This window comes from Fusarium solani (genome assembly GCF_023522795.1).
Source record: "Fusarium solani strain SB1 chromosome Unknown bctg00000002, whole genome shotgun sequence".
NCBI classification, from domain to species: Eukaryota; Fungi; Ascomycota; class Sordariomycetes; order Hypocreales; family Nectriaceae; genus Fusarium; species Fusarium solani.
In genome coordinates, this window is record NW_027072155.1 from 3467976 (window position 1) to 3491838 (window position 23863).

At 52.2% G+C, this 23863-nt stretch overlaps 11 protein-coding genes across 11 annotated transcripts; 7 read left to right on the plus strand and 4 right to left on the minus strand.

Moving 5' to 3' along the window:
• Positions 1-1142: 1142 nt before the first annotated feature.
• Positions 1143-2982, plus strand: MRS44_005017 (uncharacterized protein; the record flags this gene model as incomplete). The annotated part of the gene is made up of 3 exons (XM_046268656.2): positions 1143-2166; positions 2222-2577; positions 2632-2982. 3 exons carry the CDS (start codon positions 1143-1145, stop codon positions 2980-2982), a joined length of 1731 nt encoding a protein of 576 aa, XP_046135823.1.
• A 1262-nt stretch (positions 2983-4244) lies between these two features.
• Positions 4245-5972, plus strand: MRS44_005018 (uncharacterized protein; the record flags this gene model as incomplete). The annotated part of the gene is made up of 3 exons (XM_046270662.2): positions 4245-4427; positions 4491-5491; positions 5537-5972. 3 exons carry the CDS (start codon positions 4245-4247, stop codon positions 5970-5972), a joined length of 1620 nt encoding a protein of 539 aa, XP_046135822.2.
• A 799-nt stretch (positions 5973-6771) lies between these two features.
• On the plus strand, positions 6772-7472 carry MRS44_005019 (uncharacterized protein; the record flags this gene model as incomplete). Its single annotated transcript, XM_046268654.2, has 6 exons — positions 6772-6781; positions 6846-6863; positions 6942-7006; positions 7063-7134; positions 7195-7296; positions 7362-7472. The coding sequence occupies 6 exons, from the start codon at positions 6772-6774 to the stop codon at positions 7470-7472; spliced, it is 378 nt and encodes a 125-aa protein (XP_046135821.1).
• A 1114-nt stretch (positions 7473-8586) lies between these two features.
• Positions 8587-9744, minus strand: MRS44_005020 (uncharacterized protein; the record flags this gene model as incomplete). The annotated part of the gene is made up of 3 exons (XM_065622414.1): positions 8587-8787; positions 8841-9473; positions 9742-9744. 3 exons carry the CDS (start codon positions 9742-9744, stop codon positions 8587-8589), a joined length of 837 nt encoding a protein of 278 aa, XP_065478486.1.
• Positions 9745-10218: 474 nt separating this feature from the next.
• Positions 10219-11385, plus strand: MRS44_005021 (uncharacterized protein; the record flags this gene model as incomplete). The annotated part of the gene is made up of 1 exon (XM_046275504.2): positions 10219-11385. One exon carries the CDS (start codon positions 10219-10221, stop codon positions 11383-11385), a length of 1167 nt encoding a protein of 388 aa, XP_046135819.2.
• Positions 11386-11602: 217 nt separating this feature from the next.
• Positions 11603-12083, minus strand: MRS44_005022 (uncharacterized protein; the record flags this gene model as incomplete). Its single annotated transcript, XM_046275503.2, has 4 exons — positions 11603-11623; positions 11679-11765; positions 11889-11981; positions 12036-12083. The coding sequence occupies 4 exons, from the start codon at positions 12081-12083 to the stop codon at positions 11603-11605; spliced, it is 249 nt and encodes an 82-aa protein (XP_046135818.1).
• Positions 12084-12994: 911 nt separating this feature from the next.
• On the plus strand, positions 12995-16338 carry MRS44_005023 (uncharacterized protein; the record flags this gene model as incomplete). Its single annotated transcript, XM_046275502.2, has 3 exons — positions 12995-13634; positions 13684-13731; positions 13781-16338. The coding sequence occupies 3 exons, from the start codon at positions 12995-12997 to the stop codon at positions 16336-16338; spliced, it is 3246 nt and encodes a 1081-aa protein (XP_046135817.2).
• Positions 16339-16765: 427 nt separating this feature from the next.
• On the minus strand, positions 16766-18097 carry MRS44_005024 (uncharacterized protein; the record flags this gene model as incomplete). The annotated part of the gene is made up of 1 exon (XM_046283196.2): positions 16766-18097. One exon carries the CDS (start codon positions 18095-18097, stop codon positions 16766-16768), a length of 1332 nt encoding a protein of 443 aa, XP_046135816.2.
• Positions 18098-18665: 568 nt separating this feature from the next.
• Positions 18666-20386, plus strand: MRS44_005025 (uncharacterized protein; the record flags this gene model as incomplete). Its single annotated transcript, XM_065622415.1, has 4 exons — positions 18666-18724; positions 18848-19391; positions 19444-19578; positions 19631-20386. The coding sequence occupies 4 exons, from the start codon at positions 18666-18668 to the stop codon at positions 20384-20386; spliced, it is 1494 nt and encodes a 497-aa protein (XP_065478487.1).
• Positions 20387-20436: 50 nt separating this feature from the next.
• Positions 20437-20946, minus strand: MRS44_005026 (uncharacterized protein; the record flags this gene model as incomplete). Its single annotated transcript, XM_046272594.2, has 1 exon — positions 20437-20946. One exon carries the CDS (start codon positions 20944-20946, stop codon positions 20437-20439), a length of 510 nt encoding a protein of 169 aa, XP_046135814.1.
• A 2053-nt stretch (positions 20947-22999) lies between these two features.
• Positions 23000-23600, plus strand: MRS44_005027 (uncharacterized protein; the record flags this gene model as incomplete). Its single annotated transcript, XM_065622416.1, has 2 exons — positions 23000-23048; positions 23107-23600. The coding sequence occupies 2 exons, from the start codon at positions 23000-23002 to the stop codon at positions 23598-23600; spliced, it is 543 nt and encodes a 180-aa protein (XP_065478488.1).
• Between the last annotated feature and the right edge of the window lie 263 nt (positions 23601-23863).

Here is a 23863-nt window from a genome sequence, read left to right on the forward strand (position 1 = left end):
AATGGTTGAAATGACTGTTGTATGTGATTCTTTGGCTAACTATTGAGAAATCTCCAATTGTTACTGTTTGTGATTATTTACCTTGACTTTCCGAATTGGGAATTGATATGGTTCTGATTGAGGTGCCCGGGCTCAAGGCCCTTGAGGCTGAAAGGCGGTCGAGGTACTTCTGCGATTGACCCAAAGTCCCGAACATGTGGTTTTGGCTGAAACTACACCGCTTTTCTGGTCGAGATGGTACCTCGGCTGTCACTGAAAGGTACTTTCAAGCCATCGGGGATATCCTACCTGGACTGGGCACGTTTCACGGTAGCCAGCCTCCACTAATCTCGCAGCGGGCTTTCTTTCATGAGAGGGAGGGAGGAGATGACCCCTCTGAAGTGGCGGGCGCCCTGTCGTGACCCTCCATTGCACAGTTCTGTGCTGTACCTGCTGTACAGTACCTGGTGGCCCAGCCCAGCCGCCAACACCCCCTGGTCCTGCCTGGGCTCATCTTGGAGCAATCGTGAACCTCCCTCTCCACTTCAATCGCACCGCACCGCACCGCACCGCGAACAAAAGTCATCTCGCTCCTCCATTCCCGGTTCATCACCGCCGACTGGCTGGGCTGCGCTTTCCTTGCTCTGTGAAACCAGGTTCCTCTTGTCACTCTCCTCTTTGGCTGCTCGCCGATTCCAACTGTCGTCGTCCAAAGAGACATGGCTCTCGACCATTGATCAGTCGCCCCCACAATCCTCCACCACCGACCGCCAGCAACCCATCCATCCATTGCTAGTACTTGCTATTCACTATTGCGGGCTAACTTTCAAACTACTGCGGCCACCTCCACCGCCGCCCGCTCGTTCCTCTCGACGCCTCCTCGAGTCACCTCCAGACCAGACCATCTCGACAAGGCTTGAGCTGAGCACACCAACTGTCTTGCTTGGCTACCATCGGCGAGCGACCGACCGCCTTTGCTGCTTGCTCCTCGCTTGCTTGCGCTGAGCTTACAGCAGCTCGCTCCTGTTCGGCCTCACCCGTCCCGTCTCGTCTCTCGCTTCCGTTTCCGCTCCCGTCTCCGTCGTCCTCCTCGACCTCGCTCTCCGCCTCTCCTCATCCCGACCTTTGCTCTGCGCTACATCCCCTAACCCGCTCCCGCCACGATGCCCTGCTTCAAGGGCATTGCGGTCAGCATCCATGCGAATGGAGCCCCGCTGCCAGAGCACGGCATGCAGAAGCAGTCTCGTCTTTCGCGGATCAGCACCTACATTCCCGTGCCCCAGCCTCAACTGGCCGAGTCCAACAAACCCGAGCCTGCAAAGTTCGCAATCTCAATCACCCTCCTCACCCCGGGTCTGCCTATTCCCTACTCGACCCCGAAGCCGAGCGAGGCCAACCCGTACCCAAAGCCTCAGTTTGTTGGGGGTATGAACCACGACTCTCATGGCGAACGCGGCAAGTACTCGGGCGTTGTGAACCCCTATTATCCCATGACCAACTCGGACAACGAGACCATCGCTGCCTACATTTACTTTGACGGCCGAGCCAAGGAGGAGGTTGCTACTCTGCTACGACCGGGCGAGGAGACCTGGGTGAATAGCCGTTGGGTGCAGGTTCCCGATTCGGAAGGGGGCGGCCTGGCTGAGCGCGAGTTCCTGTTCCGCGAGGTCGGCCTTGAGCGCTGGCTCAACGGTCTCGACCTGCAGGGACATGACGCTGCCGAAAAGCTAGAAAAGCGTCGTCAAAAGTTTGAGAAGCGTCGGCGACGACAACGGGCCCTTGAAGGCAACACTAGTGACGGCTCTACCCCTCGGAGAGACACGCTACGCTACGGAGCCGACGACAAGTCGCCGATCGAGGCTGTCATGGACGATTCTGATTCCTGGTCCGACGACGACGACGAGCCACCCGAGGCGACTGGACAGATCAAGGTCGCCATGTTCCGCGTCCTCGCCTCTGGTGAAATCAAGAAGGGCGAATACTCGCCTCAGTTCGACGCCCATGATGGCGACGAAGATGACATGGGCTCGAACAAGGGCAACGGAATCGATGCTGATGTCGAGCACACCACGAGTTTTGCCAAGCCAAAGACTCTTGACCCTAAGACGATCAGCACGCAGACGGTTACAGGTATCGATGGGCCAGATAAGCCATATGCCACTTTCACCTTTTTCTACCGGGGCGAACGTAAGAGTCGCAGACATTCATTCTTGACTTGACACACAGCTGACACTAGGTATAGGGCAATTGCAAAAGATCGGTGTTCTGCAGTCTTCGAAGAATCCTCAGACGACCCCTGGCTCAGCCAAGCGACGGTCTGGCCAGCTCGACTTTTCCAACTTGGGACCTCTGAAGGCTGGAGGTACCGTTGGTTTCTCGGCTTTCCGCGACCAGGCCACCGAGGCCTCGAGACGGCGCAAGGCAAGGAAGAAGAGCAACGGAAACATTGCCGACGACAGTGACGACGATGACGACGATGATTCTGACGAAGTCTTGGCCAAGATGGAAGAAGTGGATGATAAGGACATCCATACCAAACTTGCGCCAGAAGATGTCAAGTTCCAGGGCGAGCTTGCCGAGGGCGTGGATCGTATTCACGTAAGTTCCCTTGCTGGCTTGTTCTTCCAGAGACGAGACTAACAACAGCAACAGCTTAAGAGGGCACATTCAGCAGACCCAGACGGCAAGGCGACTCCCGAGTCTTCGCAAACTCCCAATCCCGCAGGGGCATCTACCTCCCAAACATCCGCTACAGAGGCATCTCCTCTCAACAACTACCTAGCCAACGCGGCCGGCTTCGACACGCCCAGCGAGTCAATTCTTCAGAGCCCACTCAAGAAGTATCGGCCCAGTGTGGACCACACGGCCGATGGCACAAATCTGTCAGCTACGCAAAACCTGAGTGCTGCGTTGGACTCGGTTGTCGGTGGTGGTTCTGGATCGGGAACACCGTCGACGGCTGAGGTGCATAAACCAAAGGCTGAAGAGGAGGAAGAGCTGTGAAGGAGCGAGTCTTTTGTCTTTTAGACTGATTTTTTACTCATACAGCGTCCCTTTGGGCAGATGGCCTAACACCAAAATAAATCAGGAACTATGACAAGGGGACGGGCCAAGCGCAGGCGGGAAGGCTGGCGTTGGGTGTCGATGCGAATGGTATAGGATAGATACAGACGACTGGCGGGCCATGGCATCGAGCAAAAACTGTGGACAAAGGGAGGCCCTCTCGGACGGGAATATTGTGGCACTCGTCCACAAAGACAGGACTGGTCGGACTGGCGTGGCTTGTTACTCCAGTGTTGAGGGGGAACAAGGCTTATTTTGTATCGAGGCTTCGATTGTGCATCTTTGCAGGAGACCAGAGGCTCTTGATGTTGGAGGCATTGGGAACTAGAGGCTGGAGGATCGAACAGGCCGAGCTCTCGAGCCCACCAGGTACCATGGTTTTTGTGTAACAGAGACATGTAGATAGTATGCTGCTTGTTCAGACAGGATATGAATCAGGTACCAACCTACCTTACCTTGGCGCCATGATTTTCCTATTTTAGCGTGAGGGTCGTCAACCGACTTGACATGGATGACGATGGCGTTGACGTAACAAGTCTTGCTTGAGCATGCACTGCGTGCTGTATGTTGGTGACAGCCACGCGTGTAAAGAAATAAACGACACACCTCAACATCAAGAGGGCTGCTAACTCCTCTCAAGCATGATGATTAACTCACAGAAAGTATAAAAAGTATAGTAAAATAGTTGAGGATATATGCTATTAAGAATATACTTTAGAGCTCTCTTATCTATTTCTTACAACACTTTATTGACTATGTCTCGGGGATGGTTATCATAGGTACTGGTGTCTATTTTTTTCTTGGAAGGGTGACAACCTGCATAACCATCTCCCCATCCGCATGCATGGTACGTATGATGGCCTTGGCACCGCTACCGCCTTTCTGGATCTATTTTCTGTGACGAACCATCCCCTTTGTTAGCGAACATATCTTATCCAGGCGGTCAATTTGGCCTGTACAGGAGGCTTACATGCCTGAAGGCCTTGCCTGAAAGGGCAGGCCGATGACTCTACGCCGTACGCATACACACAAAGGACTATGCAGCTTTTGTCCAACGCACCTCGGGACAATATGACCCCGCATCGTCATGGGAGACGACGGCAATGAGGAATGTGGATGCGATCCTTCAGGCTGGAGATCTCTGCGGGGATGGATATATAAACCAGAAAGATATCTGGGGGCTTAAGAGTGGGCTTGGCGGAATGCGTTCATCAATGGAATCTTCCTGGCTAGAGCTATACCGGACACAAGAACAACGAATGATGGCCTCAGCTGAGAATCCCTTGACTGAGGAGCTTGCCAAATTCGTCCAGGAGAAGTTGGACGAGTGGAAAGTTCCTGGCATCTCGGTTGGAGTCATTGACAAAGATCAAGTGTATACAGCGGTGCGTCTCTACTTCTAGAAGATATAAGTGAGGCCTGTGTCACTAACATTCAACTTGCAAAAGGGCTACGGCACTGCAACGCTCCCAGATACACCAGCCACACCTGAAACACTCTGGTACGCTGGGTCTACGACAAAGGCGTTCACCGGAGCCGTTATTGCGCAGCTCATCCACTCAAACAAGTATCCCGCCCTGGAGAAGGGATGGCAGACGACCATTAGCTCTATTCTCAGAGAGGACTTTGTCCTACAGGATGAGTGGGCTACGAATCACCTCACGCTCGAGGATGCGGTTTCTCATCGCACGGGAATGCCGAGGCACGACCAGTCGGCGTCGAGACTCCTGGATGATGGAGATGGGGGCAAGAGACATGCTACTGTCAAGGACGTCACGCGCAACCTGAGGAACCTGCGTCTGTCTGAGGAGCCGCGCGTCAAGTTTCAGTACTGTAACTTGATGTACGGCGTCCTGTCGCACGTCGTCGAGACGGTCACGGGGAAGCCCTTCGGCGAGGTGATGCGCGAGCTCATCTTTGAACCCTTGGGTATGACTTCGACATATCTCTCCCTGGATGATGCAAGAGCGAGCCCGAAACACCTCTCGGCGGGATACTACTGGGATGAAAAGACTAGCAAGTATGTTCTCGTGGAGGACGTTTCCGTGATCGAGCACGGCGGTGCGGGAGCCATCATCTCCAACACGGAGGACTATGCCAAGTGGGCAAAGTGCATGCTGCTAGGGAAGGCTCCCTTTTCCGCTGCTGTCCACAAAGATATCCGCACGCCGCGCATCGTCCAGAGCATGCCCAACGGTGGGAAGGATGTGACCACGTATGCGCTGGGCTGGGATCGGGTGCTGTATCATGGCCATCCATTGTATAGCCACGGCGGAGGCATGATGGCTGCTGGGAGCACAGTCATCTGGTTGCCCGACGACAAGCTGGGACTCGTGGCGTTTGGGAACACGTCGATAACTTCCAACGCTGTCATTGACACAGTGCTGTACAAGCTCCTTGATGAGAAGCTGGGCATTGCGCCTGAGAAGCGGACGGACGCGGCCAAAGGGTATGTATGCCTTGACATTTGATAACAGACGCTGACCAGGTACAGGTGGCGTTCAGTGATTGATCATTTTATTCAAAGCTACGAGAAGTCTATGGACAATCTGTTTCCCAAGAGGCCTAACCCTCCCATCCCATCGCCGGTGAGCGTCAAGGACCTCGCAGGGAAATACTACGACCCCGGGTACAAGACGATTGAGCTACGGGCGGAGCCACATCCCGACAAGCAGGGCGAGGAGATCCTCGTGGCCGAGCGCGACGACGCGACGTGGCTGATCCATATGAGGCTGCACCACGTCTCGGGCACCTGGTGGATCATGTACGCCATGGAGATGGGCAGCCCGAACCTGTTCCGCGAGTGCGAGCAGGTCGAGTTCAAGATCGGGCACGACGGCAGGGCGACGGCGCTCGAGGTGGACTTTTACTCCCTCATTGGGAACCAGCACGAGGGCAAGGTCGTCTTCAACAGAGTGACAGAAGCTTAGTACCTAGACTTTGAGGCGCCAATGTTAGCAAAATTGCTTCCAGTGCCAGGTGAAAAAGTGAAAAGTGTGAAGATGGGAAACATGTCAGACTGTTGAGCTTGATAATTTGAAATCAACATGGTGATTCAGTTGGCCGTTCTTAATGGAAGAGTTTGTCATCATGAAGGAGGAGAGGCTGGTTTGGTGTGTAGGACAAGGCGGGAGAGCTGCCGTGTCGTGGCTGTGGAACGTACCTTGCAAGTTATTCATAGACATTGCTATCAGTGCCATGAACCAGATGTAGGCAATGAGCTGCAGCTAATCAGGGCCATCCTCACTTGAGGCTTCCCTTGTCGAGACAGCAAATCGCTGACTGTGATTGTTGGCAGTCTGTGGTTTGTTGTAGACGGAACAAGAATTTTTTTCTGCAGAGAGCGCCTCAATTTATTCCACAGCCGAAGCAGGGGGTCGACCCATCCCAATATCGCCCTAACCAAGCTCCATCCCGCCATTTATGCCTGTAACGGGGCCGCACTGTGCCAGTCCAGCCCGACGCCGCAGAATCGGGCACGTTTCCATGGCAGCGCACCAACGGGCAGGTTGACGTGTGTGCCCAATCTGCACTGTGCCCCTCCCCTCAACCCCACCATCGATCTCATCTCCGTTTGCTCGTCGTCCTCGTCGTCCCCTCCCCCCTCAGGCAGACTTTGCGACAAACCCAACCATATCTCCCCCGACTCTCGTCATCTGCGACCTTTTTCTTCCCTTTCCAAACACACATAGCGATATACCCAGACCAGAAAGGTCTCCAGATTTCAAAATGGCCAACAGTGAGTTCTCGGAATGCCTTGCTGAGAGTGGCATGGGAAGAAACTAACCGCGCACAACTTGTAGACTTTGAGGATGTCGCCAGTATGTCCAGACAGCCTGCGAGCTCAGCTGCGAGCGAGCAAGTGCGTGCCTTTGCGAGTCGCTAATACACTCCGGCAGAGCAGTTCATCGAGTTCTACTATAACACGTTCGATTCCGACCGCAAGTCTCTTGCTGCCCTCTACGTACGTGATGCCATATTGTGGCGCTTTGCTTCATAGCTTACTGACAAGTTGAATAGCGCCCCGAGTCTATGCTGACTTTCGAGTCTGCTTCCGTCCTCGGTGCCGAGTCCATTATCGAGAAGTTGAGCGTATGCAACACTGCTCCGGTCGAAATTTAGGACGGCCCTTGCTGACTACGTACAAATCAGTCTCTTCCCTTCGAGAAGGTCAAGCACCAGGTCTCGACCCTCGATGCCCAGCCCTCCAACGGCGAGGGTGGTATCATCATCCTCATCACCGGTGCTCTCCTGGTACGATACACACAATTGCCTGACCGCGCTTCGGAACCGTCTTGTGGACTAACAACTCTCTCCAGGTCGACGAGGAGCAGCGCCCCATGAACTTCAGCCAGTCCTTCCAGCTGGCCCGCGATGCCCAGGGCCAGTACTTTGTCTTCAACGACATCTTCAAGCTCGTCTTCGGTTAAGCTAGTCAACGACGACACTCTGGCGCCTTTTGTTGGGGGAAGGAGGAGAAAGCGAGTTAAACAAGACACACCAAGTGGGGCGGCGACAAGAGGGCAAATTAAAGCAGCGACGGCGACTCAAGACGGCTTTTCCTTTTGACGATCTGATGAATTTTAGAGCACGGGGATGTGGGAAAGAAACCAGGGGTTAGGGGGGAATGCATGCTGGGTCTTTGACTGACAATTGGTCTTCCGGCACGTCTTTTGTTCCATTCGAGACGGTGCAGAGGGGCCGAGCTCAGCTTTAGGCCTTGTCAACAAGCAGTAACAACAAAAATGACTTGCATATTGCGTGAAGAGAGGAGACAATGCGGTTTCTTGCTGGCATCAAATGTTTGATTGGTTCTCGTCAACAGCTCGCTTGCAGGCATGGCATCAGCAGGGGTAATACATTGACGCATGTGTGCTCAGAGACTGCCATAGCCTAACCCTTGGACTGTCCAACAGTTTGCTCTCCATTCAGCTGTCACAAGTAGGCGAATGGAAACGCATGGCTCGGTCATGACCTACTTGGGTATCAGAGCAGCCACTGAAACCTGCGCGAAACGCAGCCAGTACATACAAACAAAGGCTGTCAGCAAAAGAAAGCCCTTTTCTAATCATCTGCCTTGGTTAAGAAGAGAACAAAGTCCCAATTGATTTTATTCTAATCACTTCTGACCACCATGGCTATGTCTAGGACATGTGTGTCACATCACCAGTGGATGTGTCGAGTTTCCACTCTCATCATGACTGCTTATGCCCAACAAGCCTACGATGTGCCTAATGATTTGAACCTGATTGGGGTCTGGGCAATGGAGCCATGGCATTATGCCCTGGCAATTGCTCTCGCTACGATTCGATGGATGGAAATGAGTCGTGGGCCAATAAAACTTCACTTTGCCCTGCAAGTCTTATCCAAGAGCAAGCTCATCATCTATTTTTTGAGGTCCGGAACCGGCCCCACAGGTCACTGCGAGTGGGATGGGACAAAACGTAACCCGAGAAAAATTCATTCATTTTCCATGCCCTGAACCGTGCAACACCGTTTGATCCCAGAATCGCAATGCATTGTGAGGGGTATTAAGAAAAAGCCTTAGATCTTGGTAGCAGCCTCGAGAGCCTTCTGCTTCTTCTCAATCCGCTTCTGGGCCTTGGCGCCCATGATACCACCACCCCAGTGTCGGCGGGCCTGGTCGTGCTTCTCAAGGTAACCATCCTTGACAGCGGAGACGAGCTTGGAGAGCTCGTTCTTGTCCTCGGAGCGGACCTCGGTGATGGCGAGGACAGCAGCGGTCTGGTGAGACGTTAGAAAGGGTTCGATCGATACCTGTGGGTGTCTTGACATACCTTCTTGTGGACAACAGTGCCGAGACGGGCCTTGCCCTTGACAATGGCGTAGGGGATACCCATCTTCTTGCACAGAGAGGGAAGGAAGACGACGAGCTCAATAGGCTCAACGTCGTTGGGGATGAGGACGAGGGAAGCCTTCTTGTTCTCAATCAGGCCAACGACGTGGTTGAGACCGTACTTGACGGTGTAGGGCTTCTTGGAGACATCCTCCTTCTTCTTGCCCTCCTTGACGGCGGTAGCCTCCTGGAGGAGACGCTCCTTCTTCTCGGCCTTGGTCTCAGGTCGGTACTTGTTGAGGAGCTTGAAAGCCTGGGCGGCGGTGTTGCGGTCGAGGACGTGCTGGAACTGGGCGAGAGCAGGAGGAACCTTCAGGCGCAGCTGAAGGATCTTCTTCTGTCGCTGGAGGCGGACATACTCGGGCCACTTGACCATGCGGGAGACATTTCGCTTGGGCTGGATGTCCTGGCCGACACCGTAGCTGCGGGGTCGCTTCTCGAGGAGAGGGTTCTGATGATTGTCAGCGACCGACGATCCTGAACGGAAGACAATTTGACTAACCTTGGGGGCCTTGCGACCAGCCTTACCCTGAGGGAAAGGGGCGGGAGCGACCTTCTTGCCGGACTTGGGAGGCTGTCATTGAGAAAAGAAGATCAGCAAGGCGTTCAAGCCAAAAGGTCTTCTCTGAACTCTAACGAGAGCAGGTCGCGGCATCTCTGCGCACGCCGCATCTCCAGCCAAGTCTTCACCTGCTCGACACCGGTCAAGGTAGAAGAGCAGGCGGAATACCGACAGTCAAAATCGCGAGGAGCGACGACTGCGGCTTCAATTGCGCGCGAGGCACATTTGACTCACAAAACTGTGGCCATTAGAGTCCAGGTGTGTTGTTTCATGTACTCACCATCTTGGATCTGTGGGTTAGTTGCTCGTGGGTTGAAGAGCAGAGTCCGGGATGGCGATGAGGGATGGTTTTCAAAGGGAAGAAAAGGCACGAAAAGATTTTGGTGTTGAATTAATTAGGGCTTCCTGCCGCGAAAAACCAGGACCCACTTGTTGCTCCACTTAGAGGGGCTGGAGCCGAATCCATTTTCGTGGTCGGTGCACGTGACTGAACCTTTCACAGTGCAGCCCGAGTCATCGCCTCGAGTCAAAGGTCAGGTACCAGAGAAAGTGAGAAATGGGAGCCTAGATTCGTAAATACATCATCGACAATAAAATCGAGCATCGCTATACTCCCAACGAACTCCAAGGAGAAAATATTCGCTGGTCTTCTGATATTGGGTCTTGAAATCCCCAGATCTTGCGTCAGAGGGGCAAATCTCAGATCTCCAGTCTTCTCAGACACTTTCAGCAAAACCGCGTTAACAAAGAAGATAAAATGCCGCCTACGCCCTGCAGCAAGTGTCAGAATAACAGAGCCGTCGTAAAGCGGCCCAAGAATCACCACAAGCTATGCCGAGAGTGCTTCCTCAGAGTCTTTGAGGATGAAGTACACCACACAATCACCTCCTCTCAACTCTTCTTCCGAGGAGAGAGGGTTGCCATCGGAGCCTCGGGTGGAAAAGATTCGACAGTCTTGGCCTCTGTGATGAAAACACTGAACGAAAGACACGACTACGGACTGAACCTGGTACTTTTGAGTGTTGACGAAGGCATCAAGGGATACCGAGATGATTCACTCGAAACCGTTAAGCGGAATGCCGTTCAGTACGACATGCCCTTGGAGATTGTGGGCTACGACGAGCTTTATGGATGGACTATGGACCAGGTTGTCGAGACCATCGGAAAGAAGGGAAACTGCACCTACTGTGGTGTATTTCGACGACAGGCCCTGGATCGAGGGGCAAAGAAGCTCGCTATCAAGCACGTTGTAACAGGTCACAACGCAGACGACATCGCTGAGACTGTTCTCATGAACCTTCTTCGAGGAGATCTACCGCGGTTAGCTCGAAGCACCAGTATCGTCACTGGCGATTCCAACAGCGACGTGAAGAGAAGCAAGCCTCTCAAGTACGCATACGAAAAGGAGATTGTGCTCTACGCCCACCACAAGAAGCTGGATTACTTTAGCACTGAGTGCATATACAGCCCAGAGGCATTCCGTGGAACGGCTCGAGGTCTCATCAAGAATCTTGAAAAGGTTCGGCCAAGCGCAATCCTGGACATTGTCAGAAGTGGGGAGGATATGGCCCGGCTCACGCCCGAGAAGAACCGGGGGGCATGTGCCTGCGACGAAGGTGAAGGAATTGGAGGCTGCGGATCAGCCAATGGACGCACCTCTGGCAACGAGATGGCCGAAGTTGAAGCCAGCCTGAAGAAGAAGGCCAACCACAAGGCCCTGGAGACAGAGATCACAGCCAACGGAACTCCCAAGGAGGAGGAGGCAGTGGCCTTGCCAGTGAGGACTAGGCGGCAGAAGGAGGCTACACCATTGCAGACTCTGGGCAAGTGTGTCAAGTGCGGATACATGTCAAGTCAGACAATGTGCCAGGCTTGCACACTGCTTGAGAACCTGAATAAGAACAGAGCAGAGATAGCTATATAATAAGATACCCCTGCTGCGGACAGCAAACTCGAGCATTTGTTCACGATGCACCGTAGCAGACCAAGTCTAATGATTGTTTGATGTTCTCTTTCATTTCTTTCTCCTACCCATTCGTCTCTTTCCATTGGCCTGATGCCCCTCTGCTCTCTTATGTTGTATATGTACATTTGCTGGCTTGCGGCACTTTGGCGATTCGCATCGGTTGTCGTGCCGTTCTCTAAGCAAAGCGTTTTTCCAACTATTGTCTCCAGTCAGTATCCATGAACAGAATGCTGGGGCTCAATGGCACTCACCTTCCAAGGGTTGTTCAACTCGAACCCTATGGGTGCCACTGCTTTGTCCGTCTGTCCTCGTAGACTTCCCGTGAGTCGGCGGTCACGCTCCATCACTAGTAGCCCTTGGTCAGTATCCAGATGGTCAATCGCAAGTTCGTTTGAGGCGTATCATACTTTGCTGCAGAGACAATTAGCATCGACCCAACACTTTCGGTACAGACAACCTACCTTGTCCCACTGGTCCACGGAGTAACGGGGTCGCTTGCCCTCGTTCTGCCAGGTCTTGATGACGGCAAGGCCGGTACCAGAGATACCGAACATCTATCACTCAATGAGCTTCCATATCCTCGTGGCGCAGGGCGGAACCGGACGTACGCCAATCATGATGGCGTAGGGAAGAAGGGTCTCGAAGGGGACGGGCATGGTCGCGTCGGTGCTGCCTGGGCAGACTTGAAAGTATCCGCTAGGTCTCTCTTCGAAGGAGGAATCGAATTGACTAGATCTGACCTGTCGTCCGGGTCTGTCGCGGTGGTCGTAGGTCTTCCGAGCGGCCGGGCCTTGACTTGAAGCTCACGTCGTCAACCGAGCCATTGACGATTGAGCGATTGGTTATTAGGTTGATGCCTGAGGCGCGCATCGGCTTTGGCCGTGCAGGTGAGTGGACAAAAAGGAATGGGCACCTTCAGCTGATGGTAATTCTGACGAAAAGACTTAATTACAGTAAATTAATGACTTTGAACAATATATACGCACTTATATAACATATGAACCAGCTCATTTGGAGTTTAGAACACTTCAAGTGTTGAAACTGAGGTCCAGAGCATCAAAAGCCTCTACAAATTCACAAGCCGGCTATCAATTATTTTTGCTCACCTCTGCCATGGCCCCACATCCATCCCTGCACGTCAGGACAGTTAGCGACCCTAGATCTAACACTGTACGCTACCAAAATCACCGGTGCATTACCCGAGGCCGGAGTCGCACGCACTGTGGCAACAAGCTCCGCGACAGCTGGTTGATATCTCGCAAGTTGAACGCGCTTTACTCCAGCGCTTCGCCTTAATCGCATCCCTACTACGGCGGACTCTAATACGGACGCGTTTCTCGAACACAGTCGACTAGCTTGATGCAATTCTACAATTAGCCGAGGGCGACCTACCCTTATTGTTACGCGCACGGGACCCCTCGATCCAAGGCCGCGTCTTCAGCCCCAAATACGATGAGCCGAACGTGATCGCATCGCGAGAGAACAGTCGCAGCGCTCCCAGAACGATCGATATGCAATATCTAGGCTCTCGCCACTGGGAATTCTTCTCTGGGTTGCGGGGATAGCCATGACAAGCGCGCAAGTGATGGAGGAAGAGCTTCAACAAAGTGTAATGGTTTCCGACGAAGACGCCGAATACGAGACAGCGGGTGATATCCCGACGATGAATGCGATGACGCCCGACGCACTTGATACCAATATGGGCGCTGGAGGCGCTACCGGAAACATGGACGATGCTGAGTTGAGCGATCGCGACGCTTCTGGCGAGGAACTTGACATCGATGCCGAAGGCGAAGAGGACAACGACTTTCTCCTGGATCAACAAATATCTGCCAATAACACCCACGAAATAACACAAGCGGAAACCCACCCAGACGAAGAGGAAGAGGAGGAGGAGGAGGAGGATGTAGATGCGGAGGGAGAAGAATATGACGAAGACGAGGGAGTGGGCGACGTCAAGATCCAGCCGGGTGAAGAGCATGATGAAGAAGCGAGCGACAGTGAAAGATCAGAGTCACCGAGTGCGCTGGATGAAGAGTCCGACGAGGATGCTCCATGGGAAGATGCTGGGGAAGCTGACGAAGATGAGGACGAGGACGAGGAAGCGGGACCATCTAACAACTGCACGTTCTGCAAGCAGGGCGAAGATGAAGACCCAAGCGAGGAGTTTGAAGTATACCTGGCATGCGCAGGTTGTGGCGTAAATGGTAAGGCTCCCGTGCTGTGACGAAGAGCTCTTGTGTTAATGAATCACAGCACATCAGCAATGCGCCCGCGACGCTGCAGCAATGAGTGAGGATAACAGTGAGTATCTGCAACATCCATCTTCAGGTTTCGCCACTAACTAGCGCAGCCCCCGAGAATTGGAAGTGCCCCGAATGCTATCATAGGGATTCCGACGTTGAAGAGCACGATGAAGATATGGACGATCAAAGTGTCAATCACGACATGGGGCTCCCCTCCCAACAATCTGATGTTCCGGATCATTCTGGAGAAGTACGGTTTGAACCAGACGCAGATGACGAGCCCCTGACTTCTCAAATCGACGATGAAGCTCTACCCGAGGAACCTGTGGACGAGACTCGCACATTGAGAAAACGAAAGTCATCGTCTCTCGAAGATGACGATAATGTCATATCGTTAAGAAAGCGACGACGTAACCAGTCAAACGAGCCAACGTCTTCACACGAAGGCACAACACGCAATGGAAGCGCCGAGCCAAGTCGACACAACCCTTCTCGCACGCTTCGTCTCAAAGTCACGCGGCCCCCTCCCGTCACTATGGAGAAACGTACGCGCACATCACTTGTCCTGAAGATCCAGGTCAGACCCGGAAACCTTAAGGAAATACTTTCTCGCAAAAAGCGCGACAGGCGGCCGCCCGGCAGTGCTGCCAGACCTTCATCCCACCGACCAGCGGCCACTCCCAGAGCTAATCCTGTCCCTACCCCGATAACCGCCCTCCCAACACCTTTCTCATCAGACAACTACTCACAACCGTTTTATTCTTTCTTTGACCGGGAGACGGATGAGATGAAGGGCAAGCCATACGGCGGAATCCTAACAGAGGCGGAAGCCGACACCTCCAAGACTCTTCCAGCGCCTGAAGATCGCCGGAAATTTGACGACGCCAACAAAAAGGCCGAAGATGAATGGAGAGCACGGGTTCTCACCATGCAGGCAGATGCCGACATGCCAGTTCGAAAGCACAAGAAGTCGAGCGAGAACGCCAGCCAGATCGAATGCATCGAGTTTGGCGGCTGGGAGATTGACACGTGGTATGCTGCGCCGTATCCAGCTGAATACAGTCGGAACCGTGTGCTCTACATCTGCGAGTTCTGTCTCAAGTACATGAACTCGGACTACGTCGCCTGGAGGCACAAGCTCAAGTGTCCAGCTAAGCACCCGCCAGGAGATGAGATCTACCGTCACAAGTCGGTGTCTGTCTTTGAGGTCGACGGCCGCAAGAACCCTGTGTACTGCCAGAACCTGTGCCTTCTTGCCAAGCTGTTCCTGGGCTCGAAAACGTTGTACTATGACGTTGAGCCCTTTCTCTTCTACGTTCTATGCGAATACAACGACACCGGGTATCACTTTGTGGGATACTTTTCGAAAGAGAAGAGAGCCAGCAGCCAGAATAATGTCTCGTGTATCTTGACATTACCAATACATCAGCGCAAAGGCTACGGCAACCTCCTCATTGACTTTTCATACTTACTCACCAAGGTCGAGGAAAAGACGGGCTCGCCTGAGAAGCCCCTATCTGATATGGGCTTGGTGTCATACAGAAACTACTGGCGTTTAATTCTCTGCCGCTATTTCTTGAAAGTCATGGAAACCGGCAACCACAAGAGCGAGGGACTCAGTATCAAGCGGATATCTGACGACACGGGCATGACCCCAGACGATGTCATCTCCGCCTTGGAAGGCCTCAGAGCCCTTGTCAGAGATCCACAGACGAGGCTGTATGCGTTCAGAGTGGATGTGGACTACTGTCGACAATATGTCAACAAATGGGAGGCGAAGGGTTACGTACAACTGAAGCCAGAAGCTCTCGTCTGGACGCCGTACGTCATGGGTCGCAGCAATGCGGTCAATTTCGAGCTCGGCCCACCCATCAACACCATCGCGCCGAGAGAGGACGATGAAGCCAAGGTTGATGAAGGAGTCGACACGGTTGGCACCGAGAGCCAACCAACTACAAATGGAGAGGGCAAGAGTGTACCCAATGCAGATACAAATGGGGATCACCCTCTAGTGAATGGCGAGGCTGCATCAACCCCAGTTCAGTCCATTGAGGAGGTTGATCCAGATCAGGAGGAGCAACCTGGATCACCAAAGGACATTGAGATGGGAGAGACAGTGGAAGATGGGCCACCAGCTTGGGTTTTGCCATACAAAGATATTCCTCTCAGCCGGTTTGAGGTCTTCCCGGCTGTCCCTGGTGGTCGGCGGGATCGTTCGCGGCAGAGCGCCAGCCGGCCATCAGCGCCTCGAACCGTCAGCAGCGCCTCAAGGCCCAAACGCAACGGTAAGAGCCACCGACCTTCGTCATCCTCTCGGCCCAAGAGCGCCTCGAAACGAAAAACTGGTGGGACGGGCCGTGGACCCGGCCGCTGGCCAAAGGGGACCAAGAAGTCGGATTACGGAAACGCTGATAGCGGTCCTGGTCTGCCGCCTGGGTGGTTGGAGAAGCAAACCAAGCTGCTACCCATCACGGAAGGCAACGATGCAGAGCAGGAGGCGACGGGAGAAGAGCCAGCGGAGGACTCGGTCGTTGTCTCTACCAAGACAAATGGTGCTCCGGCCAATGGAGACGCTGTCGAGCCCAACGGCACTGAAGCAGCGACGGATGGTGAACACCACGACGACGAGGAGGGTGACGTCGACGCTGAGGGAGAAGATGTTTGAACGATTATCAGCGAGGGCACGGGGAATTGGAATTATGGCTGTACTATACCATGGAGGATTAGGCGCGGATTGGAGGCTACTTAGTTAGTTAGCTAGGGTCTTGAGGTCATGGGTTATTTTCTTGTAGCGAGCGGACTGATATCGATTCACTTTAGAGAATAAAAGGCCCAGGAGTCACGTCATGGAGGTTTGCAATGTATGGAGAATAGTGGTGTATTTTGTAGTAAAGACAAAGGAAATCTGATCTAGTCAGTGTTTTGTTTTGGCAAGGCTGCTTGGTTTCATCAAAAGCTCGCAGCATTACCTTTGGGCGTTGGTGGCCATTCCATCATCCGTATAGCAAGGGGCTAACTACTTTGCCGATGCTTTCGTGAGCAGGTATCCATCTATCTAGTGAGCAGTGGGTGCGCTGGTTAAAAGAGCAGCATTATATCTCCCCTTCCTCCTTGGCATCTGCTGCGTCATTAGTTGGACAATCAGTTCGGTTACCAGTTGAGCTATCAGTTCGGCTACTCATTGGGCTGCCAGTTTGGCTACGCGACAAGAACTTGGCCAGCGGGTTGGTTGACGACTTGAGATAAGGCGGGATCAGTGTGCTGAGGCTCTCCTGATTGATCCTACCCTCGATCGAGCACCTGTCAGTCCTGTAGAATGTGATCTTCTCGGTCACCTTGGCCACGGTGCGGCCCTCGATAAAGGTGTTCTCCCTGGGCCAGTCCTTATCACGGACTGCCATGAGGGTACAGAACGCGTCCCCCCTCTCCGGGTCCGGGTCGTCCACGTCGCGCACGTCAAAGTACTCGCAGGCCAGTGCCTCTCGGCCTGCGAGGCCTCGGCCGTTGTACGAGTACAACGGTATGCAGACGACGTGCTGGGCCCACTCCTCCACGACTATTAGCTTGCGGTACTTGGAGTAGACGATGCCGAAGCCGGATAGGGACTTATTGAACTCGTCGATGGCCACTGTGTCCTCGCGAGCCTGATTGTGGATGGCTGTCGAGATGATGGTACCGAGCCTGAGCTCGCTCTCGTTACGCACGCGGTCAGTCAGGCGCATGTGGCCGTGAACTACATCACCTCTGCTAATGTCGCGGTAAGCTTGACGGGCGCCATAGTAGTCATCGTCTCCGTCGTCGTGTTCTCTTCTTCCTGTCTCATCAGCATCCTCAGCCCCTCGTGGGGTTTCGATGGAATCAACAAGGCCATCTGAGAACGAGCCGGTATTCGACTCGGAAGAGGCCCACGAACGAGTCCTTGATGAAAATGAGGTGCGTATGGAGCTTTGACTGCTGCTTGATGCAGGGGAGTACCTTCTGTTGTCGAACCGGTCCCGTCGAGGTCTATTGCGGACATAGGTGTTGAAGTTGCGATCCCGCAGGACGTTGCCGTTCCAGTGCCTACTCCGGTCGTTGTCGCCAAAGGATCTGATGTTGATGTTGTAGTTGTTGCTGACACGGCCGTAGTTGTTGTGCACCAAATCTTCCCTCTCATCTCTGGCGTCCCTGTGGTCCTCCCGCTCACCTCTACGATCTCTGTGGCCATCTCGCCTGTCTCTGGTGTCCGTGTAGTCTTCTCGCTCACCTCTACCGTCTCTGTAGTCATCCCGCCTGTCTCTGCCGTCCTTGTAGTCCTCCCTCTCACCTCTTGAATCCCTGCTCGGAGTCCAACTATCGGTGCCGTTCCGGCGCTCGTTGCGGCTCCTCCAAGTTGGAGGTCGCTTTGAGATGCGGCAGGATCCGTAGTATGCGTGAGTAGGCATTGTGGAGTTTCTTGGACGACAAACAGGTGACTTTCGAGTCAGCTGACAAAGTAGTTATCAGAAGAAGCCAGCCAGTAGCTATCTAGATAACAGTTCCTGCAGTCTTGACAAGCCAGTCACTATGAGTTGTGGTCGAGTGTGGAAAAGTCGGTTCTCAGGGCAGAGGTTGTGAAGTGAAGTACCGGAGAAGACATTTATACCACAACCTTAGTTTCTTACTGATCCCTTTTTTAGAAACTTTTCCAATTGTTCATCTATCTATTATGGATACGAAGCATGTTCAGCGACCTGGGCATTGGTGAGTTTCGGCCTCGGGTGTTGCTTTGTGATGCACCAAGGGACCTTTGTCTCGATTTCTTTGTTCCAATAATACAGCCAGTAGTCCGGGTCCTACCAGATAATGAACAACAGGATAGCACAAATTGATAGTCCATCTGTCCTAATTAGGTGTCTTCTATCGTCAATTGGATATCGAGGCTATCCTGAATCTCGAGCAAGATCTACTAGCGCACGCGTCAGCTTCACGCGGCGGGGCAACTTGGACCTTTCATCTACATGTAAGACGAGCATGAGGCCATGTCTCATCGCAGTAGAGGCTGTCTACGGTGCCGTCAACGGCGAGTCAAGGTAAAAACTTCCATATACAAGTACCTAGACAGACGTCTCATCTAACCATCAACTTTAGTGTGATCGCGGCCGTCCCTCATGTCAACGCTGCATAGCTCGCAATGAACTCTGCGTTGGGTACAGAGACGAAGGCGATCTCATGTTTCAGCATGAGACGGAAAAGGTTGTTCAAAAGAGTCAAACCGCTTCCATTTCTACTGCCTCAACTTCATCTCCGCCAAGTCGACGTACCAGGAGCCGGTCGCTTGAGCGGGCGCCTGAGAGCTCATTCACATCGAGAGAATCCTTGAATCTCTCACCCGCGTTCTCATGGCTCAAAGACCCATCACCAATCAAAGCTCCTTCCGATGGAGACCAAGCTGCAAGCTTATTCATGGACAAATACGTGCTATTCCCATGTAATGAATCGTCCTCTCCAGGCTTCCTGCAGCATCTCCCTTGTTTGTTTAAGGAAGTCAATGTGGAGGGTCGCTACGCGCTACGCTGGGCCGTTCAGGCATGTGCGTTTGCTGATCTCTCACGGGAACAGTCTTCTGAGGGATTGGTTGGAAGGTCGCTAGAGTGCTATGGCAAAGCACTAAACGCACTCGGACAGTCTTTGGCTGAGAAGGACAAAGTCCCGGATGATTACGACTTGATGGCCGTGGTCATATTGGACATTTTCGAGGTCAGAGCACATATATGTACATCCTTAATCTCAAGTCTAACTCGGGAATTAGTCTTTGTTCATGCCTGACTCCTCCTTGTCTGGGTCCCACGTTCAAGGCATGGCACACATTCTGCGACTCCGTGGGCATGAACAGTTCCACGACCCTCGTGGATGGGGTCTATTCCGCTTAGCACACCATCGATTGGTAAGTTTGGGGTCTCGATATGTCCAGATACTATCCACTAACTCGTAAGCAGCAAAAGCAGCAGCTCGCCAAACAAATGGGCCCTCTTCCAGAATCCCATGACTGGCTCGAAGCACTAAATGAAGACATTTCTTCGGTGCGACTAGAAAAGGACGGCCTGGCGATCACACATCTATGCCAAAGGGCAAATAACCTGCTTCAGTCTCTCGATTCTGATGTTCTCACGGGCGATCAGCTCCGTGGGCTAGTTAATGAGATGCTACGCCTAGATAAGGAGGCTGCCCTCTGGCGTGCCAAGCCTGAGTGGGCATTTCGTACCATCAGTAGGGCTGATATTTCGGGTACCAAGAAGAAAGGAGTCTGGTTCCCAGAAACAGTTCAGCTTCATCCGGATATATGGATGGCCTATGAGTGGAACTATCACCGGACAGCTCGAATCATCCTGCACCAGAAACTTGTGGCTTGCTTACGCAGCGCTTCTTTACTAAGTTCAACAAAAGAAGCCATTTACACGATTCAAATACAAGGATCTATAGACATGGTTCAATCTCTAGCAGGCGAGGTTTTGTCGTCGGTTCCTCAGTCCTTTGGGGATGTCGATCAGCTAGGACGGTATTGGGCTGATGAGTCAAAACCTCCTCGCTGGCAGGCCGTGGGCGCCTATCTATTGCTCTGGCCCATCAAGATCATTAAAAGTCCCAATGGGTTGGCGACAGAGTCGCAGAAGACGAGTGCACAGTTGGTTTTTGATAGGATCCGAGTGTGTACAGGCATGAAGTCGGAATTGGGTCATCTCTCGGCAATATAGCCATTCTAATAATCTAGAATACTCTGAAACCTTTGTCATATGCCTCCCCTTCATTTAAATACAGTCTCCTCGAAAGTTGTTCCGTCTTTCAACGCGACCTTTTCCGCACCCACCATGACACAGACAATCTTGCAAGGCACATCCCCACGGTTAATCCACTGATGATTCACACCCTGCTGAACAATAAGTTCTCCCTCTCTCACAGTCTTCTCCTCTCCGCCATCGAGCACCAGCACGATCTCGCCAGACATGACGACGAGGTAGTCGAGGCTCTGGGTGCGGTGCATGGGCGCGCTACCGCCGGGTTGGATCTGCGTCATGCAGAAGATGGCACCTTTGGGTGGGCACCGGGGAAGAGTGTCGGCAAAGGAAGGGATTGTGTCCGTATTGTTGGCCGGGATGGATTGACGTGTGTCAAAGATGTTGAAGACGCTGGCTTGGGGGCCAAAGGGTGCGTAGGGCGTGAGGTGAGTGTCGGAAGCAAAGACAGAGGTACCATCTTCCGCATGGGTAGTTCGTACAACACGAGTGGTTGTAGATTGCAAGGATTGAGCACTCATGATGGAAGAATAGATGTGTTGAAGTTGAGATGGTTTGTTGGTATGATATAAGCGTGTGCAAGTTGGAGTTGAGTAGAAAGATAACACTCTGAGAGTTGAAGTCATGAGCAATGGGTTAAAGGGAAAAAGAAACTCCAATTGACAGAAAGACAAGCCATATTTATACACATTTTCTACACAACTCGGTCTTTCGGAATCGCGAGGTTTACGTCGACATCATGCCTCGCCGTCATCTTCAACTCAATGGATGGTACAGGGTTGCTCGCGTTGCTTTCCCAATTAGGAAATGGGCACGAGCTTCACCAAACATGAGTGGACGACCAACAAGTCGCTCGGTGCTCGGCACGGGTCAGCATATCCCTACCAATAGGCGGCTATAACAATAAGGTAGTATAATAATAAATAAAAGAGATAGAAGGTATTGTATTAATTTATTGTATTATCTTATTATTATGTTATAAAGCAAAGAGGTCTTTGAGACGAGTCCTGTCGCTGCTGACAAGGACGTCTTGTCTGGGCCCGATCTCTTCCGATAGACAGTTGTGAGTGCATGAAGGCACAATGCAAAAGCCATTTGCGTGAAACCCATCAGATTCAAGCAGTATTGAAACCTCAAGATCTTGGACGTGTCGATGCAGTCATGGGTGAAGAGGACGTTTGCGACGAGCAAGTTGATGGCAACAAAGTAGACGAGGAACTGGCTCGCCTCGAACACGGCGTCAAAGTTGCTCTTGTACCGTCTATATCTGTCCGTGTTGGCTATAGGTAGAAACATGTCAGTAGAGCACCGTCCATTTTTGGAAGAGCATGCTGTACCTGGCGCAATATTATTATGGCGGCTGTTTTCATAGTGCGAGAAGACGAATTGCGATCCTACCTATATCGTCGAGTAAAGGAGGTGGGGGAGTGCATTGGCAGAATCCATAGGCATAGCTGAACCGACTGAAAAAGGCTGCATTCTGATGTGGGTGGAGATTGTGAAAGAGAGGAGTGTTAAAGAGTTGAAGAGTTCTAGATGTGCGGGCAGAGAGAGTTGAAGATGGGCAGCAGGGGACGTGAAGGGGCCATGAGGACACAGCGGCGTATTGAGTAGGCCATGATGGGTTTTTATTGAGTTCAGGCGCAGTAGAGGCAGCCGTATCTGTAATAAGTGACAACAACTGAAAAATTGCACCGAGGCTTCCAACTGACTTTGTCCTCTGCATCCGCGTCCATAAACACCACGTTGAATCTTGAACAGTTGCGCGTGAGCAATTTCACTATAGGCAACCACGTACAAGAGAGAACGATTGTTCTTGTCGTCCCATATGAGGTCCTGCAAGGCCAGAGAGACCCGTGCAAACAACAAACATGATCTTGTAGAGCCATCTTCAAGATTGGATGACACCAACACAGCCCCTGACTCGGAGAAATTGTGAGCCTAATGAGAGCAAAGCAGAAAAAGAAGAAAACCGGCTGCTCTAAAAGTATTCTCTATTTTCCTCATTTTGTCGTCGCACTTCGTCTGGATCCGGTGCCAAATTCAGTAGGCCGATTGACAAGAGCACGAATAGGATGCCAAAGCTGAGGCAGTCTGAGTGTTAAACGTTAGTTCGTAATTTGAGATTGGTCAAAGAAAGTGCAGAGTGCTTACAGGCCGCCGTAGGAACTTTGTTGGTTTGAAAGGGTGCCTCTAGTGCTGGGTCAGGGGGCAACATCTTGATGTGTGAATGTGCTTGCTTGAGAGTAAGGCGAGTGTTCTTTCATGATAATGCCGAGGACAAAGAAATTGATGAGCCTAAGGTAATTATAAAGGAGAATTGGATATTTGATGAAGAAACTTCCACAAAAAGAGCTCGTCATGCCGCTGAGTTTGGGAATGGGCACAAAGGGGTATGGCCGAAAAACTTGGACGGAATCACGCCGTAAGTGGGCAAATTCTAATGTAAAGGACAAATCACCTTCTATTTCTTCGTCTTAATACATTGGTTTTGAATTTCGAGGTTAAAGATGCATGTAGGTCTCCTTTCTGGTCTTTCCTCCTGCATCCTTCTCCCAAAACACTTGAGCAAGTATGTCTCCAAACACTACCTGTGAAGTGAGAAGCGAGGATGGCGCTTTCGGTATGAGCTGCACTCACACATATTGATGCCAAACCCCGATCTGGCTAACTACATCTAGTGGTCATCATGCTCCTTGGAGTGGTGGCCTTGATGCCGTTTTCCAACTTCTTTTCGATTCTTGGCGGCAGATATCGCATTGAACAGGCCCTTAAGAAGCTCCGTACCCACAGAGACCCGGGTGAGGATGGCAGGCTGTTCAGCTCAGTACCCAGCTTAGCTGACCTTGATGTGACAGATGCCAGACTTCAAGAGTATTACGAAAGGACAGAGATGCGAGAATGCCTCTATTCCATCATCCCGTACATTGGATACCTCGCTTCCTACGTTGCAGTTTGCCTTAACTATGGAGATGGAATGACACGATCTGAGCGAATCGCCTTCAGCGCGGGGTTTGGCCTGGCTGGTCTCTCGATATACATTGCCACCTTTAGCATAAGAAGGAACGCGGACTATTACGAGGAATGCCTTCAAAAAGAGATTGAGAATCTCAGATGGTCTACTCGTGAACGGGAATGCAAGGGACGGCGGAGAAGCCATATCGAGGAGAAATAGACGCAATCAAGACCCGGATCCTTGGGACACGCAAAGAGTAGAGAGATTGGTCATACTTGTACTAATTATTTAATATCTATGATGTTCTTAGGCATATACTCAGGGGAGCATAGTCTAGTGCTTTTATGATGCTTTCGTAGTTCCTGGCAGATAGGCTCTTATTCTCACGTCCTGATAGGCATCGATGCAGCAAAAGACGCCAACTTTCATTCTGACAGGAATTCAGACTCTACATCGTAACCTCGACATACAACAGGATATTA